Here is a 24237-nt window from a genome sequence, read left to right as displayed (position 1 = left end):
AGTGGCAGTAATTTGTCCAGGGGGGCCATTAACGTGTTCCAGACCTAGGAATAAGTTTTCCAACAGGGTAGTTTTGCATGCCTTTGCTTCTACCCACTGTTTTTGCTGCTTAGCTTCCCTCCACATCTACACTGCTTTCGCCCCTAAACATCACCCCAGTTTATGCATCTGCCTGTTTTTTTGTTGAATTAGCTTCCCTCCACATCTACACTGCTTTCGCCCCTAAACATGACCCCAGTTTATGCCTTTGCTTCTACCCTGTTTTTTTGTTGAATTAGCTTCCCTCCACATCTACACTGCTTTAGCCCCTAAACATCACCCCAGTTTCTGCCTGTGCTTTTCCCCACCTTTTTTTGTTGATTTAGCTTCCCTCCACATGCACACTGCTTTTGCCCCTAGACATCACCCCAGTCCATGCCTCTGCTTTTACCCCCAGTTTTTTATGCTTAGCTTGCCTCCACATCCACACTGCTTTTGCCCCTACACATTACCCCTATCCATGCCTGTGCCTCTAGCCATAACTCTGCCACCCATGGAAACTCATGGTGCAGAAAGTGAGGGAGCTGACTCCGAGGAACCCTTGGGTTTTGTAGCTGGTACTCCATCAAAGGTCTCTGTTGCTCACACACCCTGTTCAACATACAGTATCTAGGGTTTGAGCGTGTGGTGACCTCGCACAACAGTAGGTGCTTCAGGCAGATGTAGGCCTTGCTGGAGTGTATTGCGGCTAGCTCCAGGTACTGTAGACTTGGGAAAGTGGGTGTCCAAGTGCCCCACTTTCACCCTTATCTCTGCTAATTTGGGGTATGTTTTTAAAAATCATTGCACCACTACATTGAACACGTGGGCCAGGCATGGAACATGTTGGAGGCTGGCAAGCTCCAGAGCCCTCCAACAAGACAAAAAAGCCTGGCCCCAGGGGCAGCGGGGATAAACAAATTGCCATCTCATCCAGGATGGCATCCCTGACCTCAGAGGCAGTGTGCTGTCCGTCCCCCAAGCTGATGAGCTTCAGCCCGGCCTGCTGACGTCTCCCCACACCAGTGTTGCAGCATTTCCAGCTTGTAGCTGGGGTCAATCTAACAGCGGAGGAGGAGGGTGGTGTTTCAGCCCTCCTCCCAGGAATGTTGTGTGGGGAGACAAGTCAGTCTACCACATTTTGCGACCCGGTCCATGCCTCAAGTATATTCAACCACTGTGCCAAGATTAAAAGTTAGCGTCCCTGTCCGCATGCACTTGTCCATTCATAGCTGGTCACGTGGAACTTCTGGGCAAAGCGCTGAACTTAGGGACCGCCTCATGTTTGGGGAAAAGTGCTGGTGTGGACGGCACAGTGAGGTGGCGCAGTAGCCAGCAGGCCCAAAAAGGGCAGAGTGTCCACAAGCCGGGACCCCAACATCTCCTGGGCCAGAATTTTTGAGATGAGGCCGTTGAAGCCTTGGGCATGTGGGTGGGTTGTGCTGTACTTTAGCCTGGAATGAAAGGCCTGGGAGATGGGGAGTCGCATTGCAAAGTGTGTAAACCACACTCAGTTTGTCCTCGACCTATACATTTAGAAATTATCTACCCCAGCGAGGAACGTGGCTTTGATGGGGGAATTTTTCTAAGGAAGCTAGAAAAGAGGGCATCTTGGACCTTGCTTGCTCAGGTCTAGCTTCTGTCATGCAGCTGTCTTCTGCCTCTGGACATCCCTTTGCCTCTAGCCACCTTTTTCCCTGCTTAGCTTGCCTCCACATCCACACTGCTTTTGCCCCTAGACATCACCCCAGTCCATGCCTTAGCTTGTACCCCCAGTTTTTGCTGCTTAGCTTGCCTCCACATCCACACTGCTTTTGCCCCTAGACATCACCCCAGTCCATGCCTTAGCTTGTACCCCCAGTTTTTGCTGCTTAGCTTGCCTCCACATCCACACTGCTTTTGCCCCTAGACATCATCCCTATCCATGCCTCTGCCCCTAGCCATAACTCTGCCACCCCTGGAAACTCATGGTGCAGAAACTTTGGGAGCTGACTTTGAGGAACCCTTGGGTTTTGTAGATGGAACTCCATCAAAGGTCTGTGCAGCTCACACACCCTGCTCAAGATATGGTATTGTAGGGTTTCAGCGTGTGTGAATGACGGACAACAGCCTGTGTTTGGACAGATGTAGGCCTTGCTAGAGTGTTTTTAGGCTAGCAGCGACTCCTGTACACTTGCAAAAGTGGGCGCACAAGCGCCGCATTTTCAACAGTAGCTTCGGTACATTTGGGTATGTTTCCAAAAAACGTTGCACCGCTAAGTTAGACGTGGGCCAAACATGGAACGTGTTGGAGGCTGGAAAGCTCCAGAGCCGCTACCAGGTTCCAGCCATTATCACAGGCGTAAAAATGCCAGGCCCCAGGTGTAGCAGGGAAAAAAAAATGCCATCTCAGCCAGGATGGCATCCCTGACCTCGGAGGCACTGTGCTGTCTGTCCCCCAAGCTGATGAGCTTCAGCACCGCCTGCTGACGTCTCCCCACACCAGTGTTTTAGCGTTTGCCGCTAGTAGCTGGGGTGGAGGTTGCATCGTCGCAGGGTTTCAGTCTACTCCTGTCATGAATTTTGGCCTGGGAGAGGAGATAGGGTACCTCAGTTTGCACCCCGGGACCAGACTCCACCACATTCACCCTGCCTGTCCTTAAAGATAAGCAGCATCCCTGACCACAGGCACTTGTCCAAGTGTCGGTGGTCAAGTGGACCTTGCAGCAAAGCGCGGAACTAAGGGCCCACCTGATGTTGAGTGACACGTGCTGGTGCAAGGCGGGGACGCCACACCGGGAGAAGTTGTGACAGCTAGGGACGGCATAGTGAGGTGCCACAGTTGCCATCAGGTCCGGGAAGGCAGGAGTTTCAACAAGCCGGAACGCCAACATCTCCTGGGCCAGCAGTTTAGCGATGTTGGCGTTCTAGGCTTGCGTGGGTGGGTGGTTAGCGGTGTATTTCTGCCGGCGCTCCAATGTCTGAGAGATGGTGGGTTGTTGTAAAGAAGCGCCTGATGGTGCCTTTGATGGTGCAGGAGAAGGAGATAAGACAGAAACAGGGGAGGATGAGGGAGAAGTCAACAAAGTGGCGGAGGCAGATGAAGTGATGTCCTGGCTCGTCCTCTGGAGTGCATCGCCAGCACTGTGAGCAGAGGCAGTGGCATGAAAGGTGGGCGACGTTTGTCCTGCCGTTGCTGCCTGCCACTGATTCCAGTGCTTGGATTCCAAATTACGGTGCATTGAAGTGGTGGACAGGTTGCTCTTCTCAGGGCCCCTACTCGATTTCGAGAGGCAAATTGTGTAGACAACACTATATCTGTCCTCGGCGCATTCCTTGAAAAAACTCTACACCTTCGAGAAACGTGCCCTCGATGGGGGAGTTTTTCTGGGCTGGGTACAAAAGGGAACATCTTCGGACATTCCGGGTCTGGCCTGGCTTCGGCAAAGCAGCTGACCTCTGCCTCTGGACATGTCTCTGCCTCTAGCTACACTTTTTGGTGCTGCACCTGCCTCAACATCCACACTACTTTCCCAGCTTGACATCCGCCTTGTCCAGGTGGGGTCGGTGTCCTCGTCGTCCACCACCTCCTCTTCCAACTCCTGTCTCGCCTCCTCCTCCTGCACAATGCGCATGTCAACTAGCTGCCCTGACAGCAACTGCGTCTCATCGTCGTCGATGAGGGTGGGTTGCTGGTCATCCGCCACCAAATCGACCGGAGATGGAGGAGACTCTAGTGTTTGAGCATCTGGACACAGATACTCGTCTGTTAGGTCCGTGGAATCGCGAAATGGAGGGGCAGGTTGCGGTACAGTCAAAGGAAGGGAGAACAGCTCTGGGGAGCAGGGACAGTTGGGGTTATTGTTCTGGGAAGATTGGGAATTTTGGGTGGAAGGAGGACAAGACTGTTGGGTAAGAGGAGGTAGAGGCTGACTGGCTGGTGGATAATGTGCTTTAAGTGTTATCTGACAGCCATTGCAAGACCTGTTCCTGGTTCTCGGGCCTACTAAGGTTTGTACCATTCAGCCTAGTTAATGTGGAACTTTTGTGCAAAGCGCAGAACTTAGGGCCCGCCTGATGTTAAGGGACACACGCTGGTACAAGGCTCAACTCACCCTAAGTGCCAAAAACACTGCTGGTGCAAGGCTCTACTCATGCCAAGGGCCTCAATCTCTGCTGGTAGCTCAGCTTAAGGTCCTGTAACTTTGTTTGGAAGGGCTCATGTTAAGGGCTAGAACAGTGAATTTTGGAAGGTCTTACCACATCACACACACACACACACACACACACACTCAAAATGACAGTTAAGGGTGAGGGCTTTTGGATTTCCCATTGTCTATTCCATCCGTGGTTGTCATGGGGAACGTGATTTAAAGGGGTGGTTGTTACTGTTTGTTGAGCTTAAATTGGGGTTTGTGTCCATCCATTTGGGGAGTAAAGAAGGTTTCCAGGTATTTTCCCACTTTGATAGAGGTTTTTTTGAATGTGGAAAGTGTGTAGTTGTTAGGCTATGATGTTGGGGTAATAGAGGGTCTTTGGTGTGTTAGATGCCCCCAGACATGCTTCCCCTGCTGTCCCAGTATCATTCCAGAGGTGTTGGCATCATTTCCTGGGGTGTCATAGTGGACTTGCTGACCCTCCAGACACGGATTTGGGTTTCCCCCTTAACGAGTATATGTTCCCCATAGACTATAATGGGGTTCGAAACCTGTTCGAACACACGAACAGTGAGCGGCTGTTCGAATCAAATTTCGAACCTCGAACATTTTAGTGTTCGCTCATCTCTAATAACCACCTGAATTCTAGATGCATAGAATCCAGTTATTTTCCAGGAATCCTGAGGCTGGGAGTTGAAGTAGTAATAATAATAAGAGTTGTGACAGTGACTTGCAAAATTCCACCAACTTCTCAGCTGGTGCAGAGCTGGGGTGGCCTGCAGGGTACCTGATGATCATGCTAGTCCTTCCACAAGGTATGCAATAATGAGCTTCAGCTTTCCTGGGCTGCATGGAAGGTGTAGTGTCCATGATGGTAGTTGCAGGTAAAACACTCAGGAGAGACAGGGTTGATAATCAAACAGTTCATATCTTTACTGTTAAGAGATGCAAACAGCCCCCAGCAGCTTCCACAATGGAGGTCCAGGTCTTATCTAGAGGGTACACTGTGGATATGGGTTTAGCTTGGTGATGGTTTTTCCAGCAAACTGTGCTTAGGTATGATCTTCTAGATCAGGGGTAGGGAACGAACGACTCTCCAGTTGTTGCAAAACTACAACTCCCAGCATGCATACTGGCTCTGCTGTTCTGGGAACTCCCATGGAAGTGAATGGAGCATGATGGGAGTTGTAGTTTCACAGCAGCTGGAGAGCCGAAGGTTCCCTATCCCTGTTCTAGATACATGTGCCAGTATTTTCATGCTCTTGACCCAGGATTGCCCTGTCTGCAGGGGCGGATCCAGGGCCGGGCCCTAATAAAATGGTCCCGGTCAGCCTCGGCATAGTCGGGCAAGTGCTGGGGCCCACAGAACCTCTGGGGGCCCCCCGGCACTTGCCTGTCACGATTTCAGCTCATCGGCGTCCGTCCGCCGATGAGCTGAATACATACACGATGAAGGAGCTGTGAGCTCAGCTCCTGCTTTAAAGCTCCGGCCCGGCTTGCGTGTGTAGGCGCGATGACGTCATCCCATCAAGCTTACACACGCAAGCCGGGCCACAGCTAAGCAGGAGCTGAGGTCACAGCTCCTGCATCGCGTATGTGACTGGAGTGAGAGAGGAGCGTCGGGGGAACGATGCAAGGTGAGTGATAGAAGGTGAGTGTAAGTGTTTGTTTTGTATTAAATATTAAGGTGGAACATAATGAAGGGGGCCCATGAAACTGGGGGGCAAATGAAGGGGAGGGGGGGAACGGCATGACACTGGGGCAGATGGAGGGGGGGACAGCATGACACTGGGGCAGATGGAGGGGGGAGAACAGCATGACACTGGGGCAGATGGAGGGGGAGAACAGCATGACACTGGGGCAGATGAAGGGGGGGAGAACGGCATGACACTGTGGCAAATGAAGGGGGGGGAGAACAGCATGACACTGGGGCAGATGAAGGGGGGGAGAACGGCATGACACTGTGGCAAATGAAGGGGGGGGAGAACGGCATGACACTGAGGCAAATGAAGGGGGGGGGAACGGCATGACACTGAGGCAGATGAAGGGGGAGAATAGCATGACACTGGGGTGGATGGAGGGGGGAGAACAGCATGACACTGGGGCAGATGAAGGGGCGAGAACGGCATGACACTGGGGCAAATGAAGGGGGAGAGAACGACATGACACTGAGGCAGATGAAGGGGGGAGAATGGCATGACACTGGGGCAGATTAAGGGGGGGATGGCATGACACTGGGGCAGATGAAGGGGGGGAGAATGGCATGACACTGGGGCAGATGAAGGGGGGGAGAATGGCATGACATTGGGGCAGATGAAGGGGGAGAACGGCATGACACTGGGGCAGAGACGGGGGGGGGGGGACATGAAACTGTGGGCAGATAAAGGGGGAGAATGGCATGAAACTGGGGACAGAGATAGAGGGGGGGACATGAAACTAGGGGTAGATGAAGGGTGTATATGAAAATGGGGAGAGATGGAGGGGGGACATATAATTTACGGGTAACTGTAGGAGGATTATACTGTGTGGAATCACATGAAAAATGAATGAGAATGGGCGGAGTCAACATAAAAGTGGGCGGGGCCTAATTTGCTGCAGCGCGCTGCGCGTAGGGCCCCGCCAAAGTCAATTGCCCAGGGCCCCGCAAACCCTGGATCCGCCACTGCCTGTCTGTCCTGTGGCACAACTTGGTCTGAACACTAAGGCCCATGATGTAACTGTCTTCAGACTGCACAATGGCACTAACACTCTCCAAACGTCTCTCACAATTGAGGAAGATTACTTCTCCGGGTCTCAGTGTGCAATGCAGTTGCCTAGACCTAGCTCTTCATCTCATACTAAATAGAACTGAACTGGTTGGACTGTATCATCACTCCGAAATCCCCCATGCCCAGTGGAACAGTCTATTTTAGCGGCAATTTTTTCAGGTTATAGATACAACACTATACAAAACTATGTACACGGGGGCACAAACATAACAAAACCAAAATGAACAGTTTTTGTAGTGTCCACTAGAATGCTGCACCTGTAACCAGAAACAGATTGCTAGGTTTGAAAATTGAGCAAATAATAAAACCTAGGAGCCTCTATTTTTAATCTCCTTTGACTTCTACATGGAGAATACACAACAGGCACTTCAACGACAAGGATTAGATGTGTGACATGTGTGACCCATATACAGTCAGAAAGACTCTACAGAGGTAATCGGGGTTCAGTGGTCACTTGGAATTGTACTTTTACTTTAAGTACAGGGGCTCTGTTAGGCCCCGTTCACACAGGGCACGGGACCACATATTTTGGTCCTGATTTTGACGCGGGAAGCTGTGTCAGAATAGGACCAAAATGCACCTGCCACGACTGTCACGGCTTTCGACAGTCACCACTTCCCGCTCTTGATTTGGCCCAAATGAATGGGCCTAGTCCGGAGGGTGTTGTCACGAGGTGGACAACGGGGCTTAATTGGCCGTGGAATCTGCCTGAAGAAAGGGCCGCTCACTTCTTTTTTCCGTGAGCAGGAACATACCACTCACGGAAAAAAGTAATCTAGCGGTCTACATAGACCTCTATTGTGAGGGGGCGGATTCTGAGGTGCATTTGGCGTCAAAATCCACCCTCTCTTGCCCCGTGTGAATGAGCCCTACACATATATAATGGAAAACTGCTTACATAGTAACTCCCTAATATATTTCTACTATTCAATCACTCCCTTTGTAAATGGGAAGAATCTAATAAAAATCAGAGAGGCTAACTAAATTAGCATCTTTATAGACAGAGTAATGGCTGTGATAAACAGCAGCTAAATACTGAATCCCTCTGTTCCTATAACAGAACTGGAACTTCTATGTTAATAGGGTCATTTATCAGATTGCCAGCACTGTATTTATTCATGTCACTTTCCATAACATAAGTGCATAGTCCTTTAGAATACTCCATGGTTGCATCAGGCCCCAGGTGCTTGGAAGCTGCAGGTATTTTTTTTTTTAGAAAGAAGAAACAAGGAAGTTGTAGAGAATCTGTAAGAGGAAGTTCCAGCCTGGAGACACAGAATCATTGTTGCTGCCCTTCCTGATATGAGGCTCTGACTGATCTCCATTTCTCCAGGGTATTAGGATAGTGGACGAATCACTGGGGTCATGGCCACCAATGACAGGAACCTTCTCACCAAGGTAAGCTGCTATATGGTTATGATAACACGTAGAAGGGAGATGAGCAGGAGAATCTGACATTTCACTTGTATCATTATGTCTGTACAAAGCCATTGCTGAATAGAAATGCTATAAACCATCCTCAGGCCCCATTCACATCAGCGTTCGGCTTGCAGCACTTTTTTCTCCACATGTTTTGTGCGAAAACCATATGGTCCTTGTTATAGTCTATGGTGTCCGTGTGGTTTCCTTAGGTAACCGCTTTTCAATGTGTATAGGTATCCGTTCGGGGGGGTCCCAAGCGGACTCCCCGAATGGGTACCCGAAAGCTGATGTGAATGGGGCCTCAGATACAAACGATTTCCATATCCCTCTTCTGTTATTATATTTTCTCGTGGACCTTATTCTGTTAGCTGAGATATTGGGTAATTGTTATATATGCAGTTCTCTAAGATGTAGTCAACCTGAGACACTTTGCAATTTATCAATTAACAATGCCAAGTTGAAGGAAAACAATGCATATTTAATTCTTGTCATTTTATGTCACAATGTGGATTTTACTTTGTGTATTTATGGCATTGGTAACTGCTATTTTAGCTATTTACAGTTCAGCATTATTTATAGTTTACCTCATATAGTATATGTCTTAAAAATTGTACAACCTTAGGCAAAATTCCGTTCTGTCAGGCTGATACCTCTTACCTACACTCATATATTTGTGACAAATCCATTAGGTATGTGATAAGGACTCAGGCTAAGGGCAGGTTCACATCTGCGCCTGTGCGCGCTTTAGCCAATCCAGCTGGGTTTCCGTCTTCTGCCTCGAGAAACTGAACAGGGGACGGAAACCCGGCAGTCAGTTTTCAAACCCATTTAAGTGACATGCAGGACTATGTGTCCGGTTAAAAAAAAAAATGGTTTTGCCGCGGACAGGTACAAAATGCTCACAGGCGCACTCTTCAAACCCATTCACTTGAATGGGTTTGAAAACTGACTGCCAGGTTTCTGTCCCCTGTCCAGTTTCTCAGGGCAGAAGATGAAAACCCAGCAGGATTGCGTAAAGCGCGCATGGGCGCAGATGTGAACCCGCCCTAAGTTCCCATCTGCATTGAAGTCTCCATGGGAGACTCTGCCCTAAATTGTACTTAAAATCAGTGGAGAGAAAAGTTCTGCATGGAGTACTTTTCTCTCAGTCGGTTTCAGCATAAACTCGGCAGACTCCATTATAATTTATGGGGTCCGCAGGTGTCCTCAGGTAACCACTTTTTAAAAGTACAGGCTCTGTCTTTTGGGTTCCCATGCAAGACCCAAAAACTTGTGTGATCCTAGTGTCAGAATGGCTTTTCAGTCTCTGGATTGCAAACAAATGTTTTCTTTTACTGACAGCAAACAGCTCTTGAAAAGTTGAGGAATTAATGTCAGTAAGAAAGTTGCAGCATTTTTCATTTCACTATCGAACTAAGAGATTATTCACACATTTGATTATGTTGATTATGACAATTATAGAGATTTCGTTATCAACTGTCTAATGTTCAGGAAGTTTTAATATACCTGAACTCCTTATTGACTGTAACCATAAACCCTATTTATCCAACCTGTACATTGTAATTGGGAGTGATCACCAGAAACTTAACCTGGACACAACATTGTATCAAATACAATGAGCCAGTTTACAATAACATGTTTTTTTCAAGAGAAGATATTTACTAAGTACTGCCAAGTAGCCATGATTTCTACAGGTATCGAGGGTGATGAGGAAAGGAAACCATTGATATATATAGCACTGCAAGGTTCCTCTACCTAGGGCCCCTTCACACAGAGTAAACACGCGTGTATTTTGGCAAAATACACGTGTAAAAATACACGTGTAAAATTCAGACTCCCATTGACTTCAATGGCATTTTTTTTACACGTGTAAAAAACACGTCAAATAACACGTCAAAATACACGTGTAAAATGTCACTGAAGTCAATGGGGGTCTTATTTTTACACAAGTATTTTTACACATGTATTTTGCCAAAATACACGCACGTTTACTCCGTATGAAGGGGCCAGAGTGAGCACACCTGGCAACCCCAGTTCAAAAAGAACAAACTGCAGGTATGCCAATTCTCAAAATCTCTGGTGATTCTGGCTACTAGTGCCTTTTCCTCATGTGACGTTTATGACATGTTTGACTGACATCCCCTTTATTAAGGCATATGGAGTAAACTGGCGCGCAATCTGGCACGTATACGCGTGTCAGAGTTTACGCGCTCAAAAAAGATCCCATTGATTTCAATGGGGATTACGATCGTATAACGCGATTTGTGTCCGCAAAATTACGGGTGTAAAATAACGCACGTTGTACGATCGAAATCCCCATTGAAATCAATGGGATCTTTTTTGAGCACGCAAACTCTGACACGCGTATACGTGCCAGATTGCGCGCCAGTTTACTCTGTGTGAATTGCCCCTAAGTCTCCACATTGAAGAAAAGCTGCTTTTTGTTGCAGATTTTGCTGCAGTTTTTGAGCCAAAGTCAAGACTGGTTTACAAAGCAATGTGAAAAAACGTCCACTCCTACCTTTGGCTCAAATAAAAAAAACAAAAACACAGCAAAGTCTGTAACAAAAAAAGCTGCTTTTCTGCCATGTGGGGCTTTAGCTGCAGGCTGAGGCCCCATGTTGTGGAAATACAGCTTTTTAATCCAGGAGTGGATTAACCAGCAGGTACAAGTATAAGTATTTCCTATAGATTTTCCATTCCTTTTGAAGCCATTCTTGGCTTTGACCCAAAAAACCCAATAAAATCTGCAAAAAAACAACAACTATGTTTCCACAATGTGGGGCGAATCCCATACACTGAATCCCATACACAGAAAGTCCGTGGAGGAAAACTCAACTTTCTGTTTAAAGCACTGCGGGAAGAACCACATTGCATTCCCATCATGGTTTATTTCTGTGGGACATCCTGTGGGGCCTTAGCCTCAAGGAGTTTTTCTAGGGTTGGATGATGAATCTGAAGATTCTATATTTTTTTAATAGAATTGTCAAATTAGTTCTTGCCTTTTCTACTCCGCCCCTTCTGGTGGGTCCTTGAATATGTCACCTGCTCAGAAACACAGCAAATATTATACAGCAGAGATCTGACTGTAATGCCCGTGATCAGAGTTCATTAAGTGTTAACCCCTTCCCAACAACCGCCGTAATAGTACGGCGCATGTCGGGTGTGTAACTATGGCGACCGCCCGGGAGCCAGGCGGCCGCCATAGCTGCCGGGTGTCTACTGCTTTAAGCAGTAGACAACCGGCTCTAATGCCTCCAATCGGTCGCCGGACAGATCAGAGGCATTAACCCCTCTGGCGCCACGGTCAAAGGCGCCGGAGGCGCCATTTTTCCGGTGATCGCCGGCTCCTGGAGCAAGCACGTTGGCATGACAACCGGGAGCCTTTACAAGGCTCCCCGGCCGGTCTGCAAGCTCTTTCTTTTGCAGGCTGGTCTATGCAGCCTGCAAAAGAAAGGATGATTTTTTCCAATGCATTAGCATTGTAATGCATTGCATTAGTGATCAGACCCCCTGGGGTTCAACACCCCTAGGGGGTCTAATAAATGCAAAAAAAAAAAGTAAAAAAAAAAAAAAGTAAAAAAAAAAATATAAAAAAATATAAAAAGTATTAAAAATTCAAATCACCCCCCTTTCCCTAGAACACATATAAAAGTAGTTCAAAACTGTGAAACACATACATGTTAGGTATCCCTGTGTCCGAAATCACCCGCTCTACAAATCTATAAAAATATTTTTCTTGTTTGGTAAACGCCGTAGCGGGAAAAATAGTCAAAAGTGCCAAACCGCCGGTTTTTTCACTATTTTGATTCTGATAAAAATTTGAATAAAAAGTGATCAAAGCAATAGCATTGGTAGAACTAAAAAGTACATCCGGCCCCGCAAAAAAAAGCCCTATACATCCCCGTACACTGACGTATAAAAAAGTTACGGCTGTCGGAATATGGCGACTTTTAGAAAAATAATTTTTTAACACAGTTTTGGATTTTTTTTTAAGGGGTCAAAATGTAAATAAAACCATATAAATTTTGTATCCACGGAATCGTACCGAAACACAGAATACAGGGGACATGTCATTTTGGCTGCACAGAGAACGCTGTAAAACTGAAGCCCGTAAGAATGTCGCAGAAATGCATTTTTTCTTCAAATACACCTCATTCAGAATTTTTTTCCTGCTTCCCAGTACAATATACAGAATAATTAATGGTAGCATCATGAAGAAAAATTTGTCCCGCAAAAATTAAGACCTCATATGGCTCTGGGAGCGGAGAAATAAAAAAGTTATGGGGTTTAGAAGGAGGGGAGTCAAAAATGAAAAACGAAAATCAAAAAATGCCATCGGCGGGAAAGGGTTAATAGGACCGATATTAACCCCCCCTACGTGTGCTCCCTCCTCTCAGTGGTACCTCCCCTAACCTGTTGCTGCCAGTCCAACTCCTGTGCAGACCTCACTAGTTATATAAGAATGCATTGAAGTTGTATGGTACAAACAATCTCATGATCTCAAGGTCAAGCCATTTAGAAGGGGTTTTATAGTATTGTTAAAAATATTCATCCTCTGTTCTAGATTGCTTATATTTGGTAGTAAGAACCCCACTGCTATCTGGAAACTGGGTGTGTCTTATCCCCACTGTTTATGTACTGTGGTGAATGAAGGTGCATTCCCAAATGAAAATAATGGGAGGCAAAATCAAGGTGAAATCTGTTACTGATTTTGTGACAGATTCTGTCCCAAAATCTGCCATGTGAATGTACCCTAAGGGTAAGTTCACACATAGTTTTTTGGTCTGGAACCTGAGGCGGAGGCCGCTTCAGGTGAAGCAAAAGCCAGGTAGCCGCGACTGAAAGCCGCGCACTCTGCTCCGAATTTGGCCCAATGAATGGGTCTAGTCTGGAGGAGGGAATGTCTTCAGGCCAACTCAGCCTGAAGAATGAGCACCTTGCTCAAAAACTCCTGAACGGCTCCCATTGATTTCAATGGGAGCCATCTTTTTGGTCAGGGTTTTAAGGCAGATACGGCCTCAAAATCCTGACCAAAAAACTACATGTGAACTTGCCCTAAAATGGAAAATTGACTGCTAACATATGGAGTTTTTGCTTTCCACTGGATCAACACTGCGGAATAATATGCTAGATATTAGGTTAGATATATGTCTTTTTTTTTCAGCCTTACAAACAAAATGTTATTTTACATATATTTTCTTGTACATTGGGAGAAAGGACCAACATGACACTGTGTGGCTACACTCCTTACCTCTGATAGCATTGTAATATGCCCTGATATATACATGTCAATAGAGCATCATAGATGTATAACTACAGTGTAAAACATGGTGAAGAGACAGAGAATCAACACTTTTAAAGCAGCAGCTGAAATTCAGAAACCTCAGACGTAAATGGACAATGCAACTTAACTGAAGGCACTTTATATTGTTGTGCCATAATAAACCATTCTATATAATACTTTGGTATACACATTTTTGGTGGGTGGTAGAGTGTTATATCCTTCTTGTAACCACGGCTCCTATGTCATGATAGGAGCGACCCAGTGATGCTAATCTATTGCATAAGAGGAAGGGTTGTGATTCTTGACAAGAGGAAAGGGTTTGAGATAGGACTTCCCAACAGGTGGATGAGCAGCTTCTACTGTACGTATGACCTTTGCTAGTGAACCATGGAAAGAACTTTTCTGTGTAGAATGTTTCTCTGCTTCACAGCCAAGATAAATATTGAAGAAAATGCAGAATCTGTACTTTTCCTGATTGATTCGTGCAGAGATAATAATTGTATAATGTGATTAATATAGAGGATGGACGTGCAACGTGGCCAAGTTTAATATTGTAGACTCTAAAGGGGAAATGTACAAACTCAGAGACAGAAATGAGTTGCAATAAAGTAATAAACATCATTTTGTGACAGGATTGCTGAATTAGTGATCACAGGAAGGTGGGGTGAACCTGACAATATTCAGAAGTTTGGATACAAAGCCCCCATTGTTCTCAGTAGATATGGACAAACCTTTCAAGATTTGTTTCGTATTCAGATTCAGCAGCTCCAATTTATTTCTGAAATAATAAGTTTGATACAAACCACACTTTAAATTGGCATAAAATATAGGGTAGAACATTGTCAAGGCTCCTAAGATCTATCTAATTTCTATACTAAGGTAAACACAGCCAAAAATATGTCAAAATGAATGCACAGATAAGGCAGTGCAAAGACGAGCCATCTGGTCGCTGCAAATCGAGCAGGGTGCGTTTTGCAGTGTAGGAATGGCTGAAATGTGCAGAGTTTCTGACCATGAGGAGCACCTCTTTTAACCTTTTCCCTACAGAGGACGTAGCTCTATGTCCTCCCAGGACGTAGAGCTTCTAATGCCGATCTCTCAGGACTCGTGTGGGCTGTGAAGATAATTTTTGATTCATTTTAAAGATGAGAATCTTCATAATAACCTTTGCAGTTATGGAGTAATTCCAGGTTGAAAACGCTATACAGCATTGAGAGCCCATTGAAGATTTCAATTCCCGACATCTAAAATTATCTTCATAGCGAGTCCTGAGATACAAGAATCTAAAGTGTCCTGCCCCCCGCCTTTCTCGTGAAGCATCTTCTAGAAGGGGAGGGGGGGGGAGGAGGAGCCCAGCATCTCTGTGCCTAACCTGTATGTGACCCCAGGAGGGGGGTAGTAGGGACTTCTGTCCCTGTTACCCCCTCTCCTGTCAATCAGAGAGCATACTGTACTTTTGACCTCTGATTCTCACATAGAGGGATCATGCAATTCCCTCCTGAACCTTATTAGTGGGGTATTCTTATTTAATACCCTCAGAACATAACCAGGAAGTTTATTGGCGCTGTGACGCAGACATTTACCATTGTCCAGGTCGTAGCACCAAAAAGTCACACTAAACACTTACACAACACATACAAAGTCATGAATAAAGTTTACATTTCACCCAATCCCTGTCCTCTCCTCTCCACCTGAGTTTTCTACAGTAAAATACACCTCTAGCGATATCCGTTACATGCTAAAATAACAGTAATAACAATTGTCACTATCGATGAATTTATAAATTGCTACAATTTTTATAGGGGGATAGAAAATAATATTTTTATGTATAGTCCTATTTAATTGCATGCACACGATTGGTTGGTGCATTTCTGCTTTTTGGCGATTCTCTAACACCTGCCCCTGTAAATATATACATATGTGGTATGTATGAACTCCTCACATCTTGCAGTTTTTTGGAAAGTACATTTTGTTTGCACAAAGGGATTGCTTGAGCCTAACTTTAGTGGCAAATTTTAATTTTTGTGCAATTTTTGCTTGTAATCTCTGTTTGCTGCAAAGTTGCATTAAGGTGGTTGTATACAGTCCTATGAAAAAGTTTGGGCACCCCTATTAATCTTAATCATTTTTAGTTCTAAATATTTTGGTGTTTGCAACAGCCATTTCAGTTTGATATATCTAATAACTGATGGACACAGTAATGTTTCAGGATTGAAATGAGGTTTATTGTACTAACAGAAAATGCGCAATATGCATTAAACCAAAATTTGACCGGTGCAAAAGTATGGGCACCTCAACAGAAAAGTGACATTAATATTTAGTAGATCCTCCTTTTGCAAAGATAACAGCCTCTAGTCGCTTCCTGTAGCTTTTAATCAGTTCCTGGATCCTGGATGAAGGTATTTTGGACCATTTCTTTCTACAAAACAATTCAAGTTCAGTTAAGTTAGATGGTCGCCGAACATGGACAGCCCGCTCTCAAATGATCTGAAAACAAAGATTGTTCAACATAGTTGTTCAGGGGAAGGATACAAAAAGTTGTCTCAGAGATTTAACCTGTCAGTTTCCACTGTGAGGAACATAGTAAGGAAATGGAAGACCACAGGGACAGTTCTTGTTAAGCCCAGAAGTGGCAGGCCAAGAAAAATATCAGAAAGGCAGAGAAGAAGAATGGTGAGAACAGTCAAGGACAATCCACAGACCACCTCCAAAGAGCTGCAGCATCATCTTGCTGCAGATGGTGTCACTGTGCATCAGTCAGCAATACAGCGCACTTTGCACAAGGAGAAGCTGTATAGGAGAGTGATGAGAAAGAAGCCGTTTCTGCACGTACGCCACAAATAGAGTTGCCTGAGGTATGCAAAAGCACATTTGGACAAGCCAACTTCATTTTGGAAACAAAGATTGAGTTGTTTGGTTATAAAAAAAGGCGTTATGCATGGCGTCCAAAAAGAAACAGCATTCCAAGAAAAACACTTGCTACCCACTGTAAAATTTGGTGGAGGTTCCATCATGCTTTGGGGCTGTGTGGCCAATGCCGGCACCAGGAATCTTGTTAAAGTTGAGAGTCGCATGGATTCCACTCAGTATCAGCAGATTCTTGAGAATAATGTTCAAGAATCAGTGACGAAGTTGAAGTTACGCCGGGGATGGATATTTCAGCAAGACAATGATCCAAAACACTGCTCCAAATCAACTCAGGCATTCATGCAGAGGAATAATTACAATGTTCTGGAATGGCCATCCCAGTCCCCAGACCTGAATATCATTGAACATCTGTGGGATGATTTGAAGCGGGCTGTCCATGCTCGGCGACCATCTAACTTAACTGAACTTGAATTGTTTGTCCAAAATACCTTTATCCAGGATCCAGGAACTGATTAAAAGCTACAGGAAGCGACTAGAGGCTGTTATCTTTGCAAAAGGAGGATCTACTAAATATTAATGCCACTTTTCTGTTGAGGTGCCCATACTTTTGCACCGGTCAAATTTTGGTTTAATGCATATTGCACATTTTCTGTTAGTACAATAAACCTCATTTCAATCCTGAAATATTACTGTGTCCATCAGTTATTAGATATATCAAACTGAAATGGCTGCTGCAAACACCAAAATATTTAGAACTAAAAATGATTAAGATTAATAGGGGTGCCCAAACTTTTTCATAGGACTGTATATAAACTATTAAATTGTGTTTTTATATATGGTATGCTGTGCAATCTCAAAGAAGTTAGATTATGTTATCGCAGTCACAGTTTGCAAGGTGCGGTATAGATTTTTAACATATTCGTGAGTAACAGCAAAATCCTGCTTTGTCTTCTGTGTTAGGGGGAGTTCACACGGAGTTACGTGCCGCGTGATGTGGCACGTAGATGCCGCAGGACCCTTTGCGGGCCATACACGCTCCCATTGATTTCAATGGGAGCGGGGATCGTATGCGCCGCGCTAGTTTGCGGCCGTGAATAAATGCACATCACGTGGCACGTTACTCCGTGAACTCCCCCTTAGTGTTTTTGGGAGTCCGAGCTCTTGTTGTAGTTGATGTTTGTAGTACATAAAATATATATATCTTGTCAACACCTTAAGCTATTATTTTAAATATATTTTGTATATTAATGTGAGATTGAACATGAGTTTTTGGTGCAAATATGTGTTTTAGTGCATTTTTTCAAAAAATTATTTGTGTTTGTCACAAAGTTGCATGAAGGTGTATGTGGCTATCGATGACCCATTGAGACATTTGTAATCTTCAGGTTGTTTACTTTCAAAAAATATATAGGGTTTAGGGGTTCACTTACTTTTCATGGTGTGTAATCCCTACATTTTATGGGATGATACTTTTTTAACATTTCCAGTTCAAATTACTGTAGATTTTCGTTCCCTCCAGTTGTAGAGATTTTCTGAAAACACGTGCATGTGGGTGTAGACCTTAGTGATATGAATGAACTCTGCACATGTTGACTTATTTTGACTCTTATTTTTAGGTTTTGTGTATATAATTTATTGTTTGGTTTCCAATATTACCAACTAATATACATTTATTTGCATTTTTTTTTTTATAAAACATTCACTTTAAATTAAAATTGCTTGAAAGTGCCTGCTCGTATACAGTACCAAGTGGCATTCTGACAATGCTGCAGATGTCTACTTCAAAAAATATATAGGTAATGGGGGGGGGGGGGGGTGGATGACTTTTTTAATGTTGCAATTTAGGTTTGATTTGTCCATCTCAAAACTGTGAAGAAAACTCCGGCTACCGGAAGTGCAAAATTTCCAGAGACCCTTGGCAGTGAAAAGTTTAAGTCACTATGCAGGTTAATAAAGTGGCAAACCACCAGATTAAGTACATATCTCATACAAGGACAATGTGCTATTTGTCCTAACTGCAGCGCATCAGCAATATTGGTGCCATCATCAATGACAACGCAGCCCAGATGTAGTTGGCGAGAAGACATCCAGCTGCAGGATACTTGCTAAAGTATACAGTGAGGTGGCTCATCTACTGTGTGACTCCTCTGGTTCAAAATTGCAGGACAGTGCCTCCCCTTAGTCTGAGTTCACATAGAGTTTTTTGGTCAGGAATTTGACATGGAGGTCGCTGAACCAAAAACGGGTAGCCACGACTGGATGCTGATGCGGATCTACACTGATTGCAGAGTGTGACCTTTTCCCCGGCATGATGACGTAAGTCATTAGTGCCTGCAGTCAACAGGAGAAGGACGCCCGGCGGCTCTTCAGGTATATTTGTGTGTGTAATGTGTGGGGAGGGGACTACTGTGGAACATTTACTACTGTGTGGGGAGGGGGACTACTGTGGAAAATTTACTACTGTGTGGGGAGGGGGGCTAAGGTGGAACATTTACTACTGTCTGGGGAGGGGGGCTACTGTGGAGCATTTACTACTGTGTGGGGAGGGAGGCTACTGTGGAACATTTACTACTGTGGAGCATTTAATACTGTGTGGAAAGGGGGCTACTGTGGAGTACATAATCCTTTATGGAGGCCACTGTGGAGCAGATTGTACTGTGTGGGGGCCACTGTCGGGCAGATTGTACTGGGTGGGGCCCCCTCACTATTATATCACACAGTATCTGTTTTATAGCAGACTTGTGATATTACTATAAGCCGTAAAAACATTGCACGGTCACTATAAACCAGATCATGCGCAATGCAAATAGTGAACATTAATTGTTCAAAAGTACCTAGAGACCTTTACCTTTCAGTACAAGCTCTGTAAAGCTCCATTCACACGACTGTAATTTGTGGGTCCGCAATGGTGGATCCACAGAGTTTTAAGGTTAAATTGCTGTGTTGGCACTCCGCGATAACTTATTGGGTTTTGGGTTGCAGTTTGGGCACTCGGTCTCAAAAAGGTTCGCCATCACTGATCTAGTGGTATATATCAGCTCTACATAGGGCTCTGCAGACGATGCAGGGCTGTCCATGCTCGGCGACCACCAAACTTAACTGAACTTGAATTGCTTTGGTCCAAAATACCTTCATCCAGGATCTAGGAACTGATTAAAAGCTACAGGAAGCGACTAGAGGCTGTTATCTTTGCAAAAGGAGGATCTACTAAATATTAATGGCACTTTTCTGTTGAGGTGCTCATACTTTTGCGCCGGTCAAATTTTGGTTTAATGCATATTGCACATCTTCTGTTAGTACAATAAACCTCATTTCAATCCTGAAATATTACTGTGTCCATCAGTTATTAGATATATCAAACTGAAATGGCTGCTGCAAACACCAAAATATTTAGAACTAAAAATGATTAAGACTAATAGGGGTGCCCAAACTTTTTCATAGGACTGTAGGTGAATACAATACAGGGCAGTTACATTTAGTGACTTACAGGTGACATTTCTAACTAATCGCTCACATTCCCCGTCTCTTCCATCTGGACCACCATGACTACTTCTTCCAGCTGTGACTTGTCTCTGTAAAGTTTGCAGCGCACACATTTTAGGTTCCTCACTTTTCCAGGCACCTGACCTACATTGTCCTTACCTGTACACCCATCCTAATGCTATCCCCAATTATAAAATATATAATATAACCCCCATAATGAATAATACCCCCAAGTGCATCTTTAAATTAATAACTTCCCTGTGTACCCCTGTAAATAGCGCTCCTTATTAATAATGCTTTAAAGGGATCCTATCACTCAGACACAATTTTTTTTTAGGTATCACGTCGGAATAGCCTTATTAAAGGCTATTCTTCTCCTACCTTTCGTTGTCTTCTCCATGCTGCCGTTCGCCTACAATCCCGTTTTTTCTCGGTATGCAAATGAGCTCTCTTGCAACACTGGGGGCGGGACCTAGTGTTTAAACAGCACTGGGAGCGTCCTCAATGCTGTGTGAGAACTCTCTCCAGCACCGACTCCATCTTCGTCAGCAGCGTCCTCTTCAGCCCCTTCTTCCGGCGGTGGCTTCTAACTTCTAGGCCTCGGGCCTTGGGCAGAGCAGACTGCACATGCCCACAGGCCACGATAAAATGGCCGCTTACAATACTGTGCATACCAAGAAAAATCGGGATTGTAGGAGAACGGCGGCCCGGAGAAGACGACGAAAGGTAGGAGAAGAATAGCCTTTCTTAAGGCTATTCTGACGTGGTACCTAGAAAAAATTGTGTCTGAGTGATAGAATCCCTTTAAGTGTTTCCTAATTAAAAGGTAAATAATGGGGGCTATTTTTTTTCTCAGTTTTTTCGGTAGTGCACACTTATTAAACAGGCACAGTTCCATAATAAATGCTGAGCATGTTAGTTGTTTTAGGTGCCCCGTTTTTCATGAGGTGCACCTATTTTACTGCAGACGCACTTACATAATAACTTTTGTGTAAAATGTAGCACATACAATTGTGATATCAGTGCTGTGTGACAAGAAAGGCTTTTTATGCTGCTCTTGTAGTGTATTTTTGTCTATTTAAAAGTGATAAGAAAAGAACCTCCCCTTTGGCCAAACTCACTTTCCATACAAATACATTTTTATAAGCATTTCTAAATAACTAGTACACAAATGTAATTAACATCATAACAATTATCAATTATTAACAACATCAGTAATGTGCCAACAAAAACCTGTAAGTAGGAATCATTAAAGGTCTATCTCCTGCAATAGAAACTGTTTGTTAGCAAGATCTGGCCCTGACCTCATCTGATCTCATCTGATCTCACCTAGTCAGAGGAGATATAATGGCAGATCTCTTCCTGTGGAAAGGGGTTGGGGGTTAAAGGAAATTAACCTCTAGCCCCTGATTACGCCATCCCCTGATTGGTTGCCCTGACAACCAGGAGAATTGTGAAGGCTCCCAGGTCTGCCATAGTAATATTCCTATTAAGCTCTTTCCTTGGTAGGGCTTTATAAGAAGATGCCACAAGTACAATATACTGCATATATATCTACTAAAGTATATAAAATCACATACTAAAGTGCTCAAGGGACTAAAAATAGTACAATAAATGTGGCTGGAAAACAGATTCTAACCACCCTTCCATCTTACAAGGTACAAACATAAGTGGCATCTCTGCATCTGAAAATGTATGGAAAAATAAAGAAAAAAAAGTATTTATCAGGAAAAAAAAACCACAGTTATTGACCTTTCCTGGTCACTTCACCCCCCACTATAGGAATAAAAAAATGCAAAGTTATATGCACCCCATATGAAACCAATAAAAAAAAAAATTCAAGTCTCCCAGCAAAAAATAAGCCTTTAAATAGCACCACCGACAGATGTATAAAAGTTACATTGTCAGAATAGGTCAATGTAAAGTGAAATTGTTTTCCAAACATATTATTTTGTGTAACGGTAGTAAAGCATAGCAAAAACTACATAATGTCGGTATCATTTTAATTGTACTGGCCTACAGAATAATGTTTGCTCCACACAGTCCTAAAAGGAAAGGCCTAAGCCTTGTATCCCCTGTCCTTTGCTCTTTCTTGTCCATATCCCTTCCCCTTCCCATTGCCGGTATTTTTTGATTATCAATTTTCATTTTTGACTCCCCGCCTTTCAAACCCCATACCTTTTTATTTTTCCGTTCACAGAGCCAGATGAGAGCTTTATGTTTGTGGGACAAATTTTATCTCATATTGGTACCTTTAATATTTCATACAATGTACTGGGAAGCATGAATGTTCAGAATGCGGTGGAATTGGAGAAAAACAGTGTTTATAGGACTTTCTTCTGAGCTTTTTTTTTTTTTTTATGGCATTTGCTCTACAACAAAACTGACATGTCACTAGTACCCAGTAGATTGGTGCAGTTCTAGGGATACAAAAAAAAAACTTTGCAAAAAAATTTTTTTCACTTAGTCGCCATGTTCTGACATCTGTAATTTTTTTTATATTTCCGTGTATGGGGATGGATAGGGGATTTTTTTGTTACGGTTCCAGATGTACTTTTAGTTATACTATTATGGGGAATGTCTATTGCTTTGTTTGTAAAGTAAATTTACACAAGGTCTTAAGTTTTCTTGATAAAATCTTGTCACCCATCCAAGAATGTTACCTAACATGTTGATATAGTAACATTTCTTGAGATAGGGAGTGGCATAGTCCCATGTAACTTATTCACCTGTTAGTGTAGTTACACACACACACACACACACAGAAATTTTTTTTATTTGGAAAAATCCCTGCAGGTTCAATGAAAGTTATCAATGCATTTTTTGAGAAGAAGTAGTGGAAACCATAAAAGAAGGACTTTCTTTCCCTTAAATATGCAGTGCGTCTGAACAACTTGGCTGATGATCATGCAAAAGAGTCAGACCATGGTAATTATTGATATTTTCAACTAACAGCCAAATGTAAAAGCCCAGTATGACAAATCTGTTTTTCACTGACTAACTTTGCCATTGGTCTGCGAGTGAACATATGTGGTATTAACAGACTTGTTCTAAATTGCCCATTTCTGTCAATGAAAATCTAATTGCCGTGGTCAGCTTAAGTGGATCTTCAGAGACTTAAAGGGGTTTTCCAGGCAAAAAAATTATTTAAAAAAAATATTTGTTTGTGCTATCTATGGGTTAATAATTGGACCCAAATTACCAAATTACCATTTCCCTAGTTAGTCCGTGGACTACTAGCCCTACCTACCTAACTAACTCAGTCATCCAACCCCCTCCCCCTCCTCATCATTTAAACAGGAGGCCAGTTCACTGTCCCTCAGACCACTGAAGGGCCAAAATATAGTTTTAAAAAACTATGAACAAATTCCTCCCCACACAATATTAAATGCTCCACAGTAGCCCCCCTCCCCACATAGTATTAAATGGTCCACAGTACCCCCCTCACCATACAGTATTAAATGGTCCACAGTACCCCAACACAGGGTATTAAAAGCTCCACAATAGCCACACTCCCTACACAGTATTAAATGCTCCACAGTAGCCCCCCTCTCCACACAGTATTAAATGGTCCACGGTAGCCCCCCTCCCCACACGGTATTAAATGCTCCACAGTAGCCCCCTCCCCACACAGTATTAAATGCTTCACAGTAGCCCCCTCCCCACACAATATTAAATGCTCCACAGTAGCCCTCCTCCACACACAGTATTAAATGCTCCACATTAGCTCTCCTTCCCACACAGTATTAAATGCTCCACAGTAGCCACCTCCCCACACAGTATTAAATGCTCCACAGTAGCCCCCTCCAAACACAGTATTAAATGCTCCACAGTAGCCCCCTCCCCACGCAGTTTTAAATGATCCACAGTAGCCCCCTCCCCACACAGTATTAAATGCTTCACAGTAGCCCCCTCCCCACACAATATTAAATGCTCCACAATAGCCCTCCTCCGCACACAGTATTAAATGCTCCACATTAGCTCTCCTTCCCACACAGTATTAAATGCTCCACAGTAGCCACCTCCCCACACAGTATTAGATGCTCCACAGTAGCCCCCTCCCCACACAGTATTAAATGCTTCACAGTAGGCCCCTCCCCACACAATATTAAATGCTCCACAGTAGCCCTCCTCCGCACACAGTATTAAATGCTCCACATTAGCTCTCCTTCCCACACAGTATTAAATGCTCCACAGTAGCCACCTCCCCACACAGTATTAAATGCTCCACAGTAGCCCCCTCCCCACACAGTAT

At 44.2% G+C, this 24237-nt stretch overlaps 1 protein-coding gene across 1 annotated transcript in view; it reads left to right on the top strand.

Moving 5' to 3' along the window:
* The first annotated feature begins 8196 nt into the window (after nucleotides 1–8196).
* Nucleotides 8197–24237, top strand: part of LOC142208381 (formin-H-like) — a 142333-nt gene continuing 126292 nt past the window's right edge. Inside the window, exon 1 of the mRNA XM_075276850.1 lies at nucleotides 8197–8320. Within this exon, the coding sequence (XP_075132951.1) occupies nucleotides 8288–8320 (33 nt within the window). The 5' untranslated portion in view covers nucleotides 8197–8287. The remainder of the gene's footprint in view (nucleotides 8321–24237) is intronic.

Source organism: Leptodactylus fuscus, chromosome 6, assembly GCF_031893055.1.
Source record: "Leptodactylus fuscus isolate aLepFus1 chromosome 6, aLepFus1.hap2, whole genome shotgun sequence".
NCBI classification, from domain to species: Eukaryota; Metazoa; Chordata; class Amphibia; order Anura; family Leptodactylidae; genus Leptodactylus; species Leptodactylus fuscus.
The sequence above is the reverse complement of the archived record's forward strand: the minus strand, read 5'-3'. Positions and strand labels throughout refer to the sequence as shown.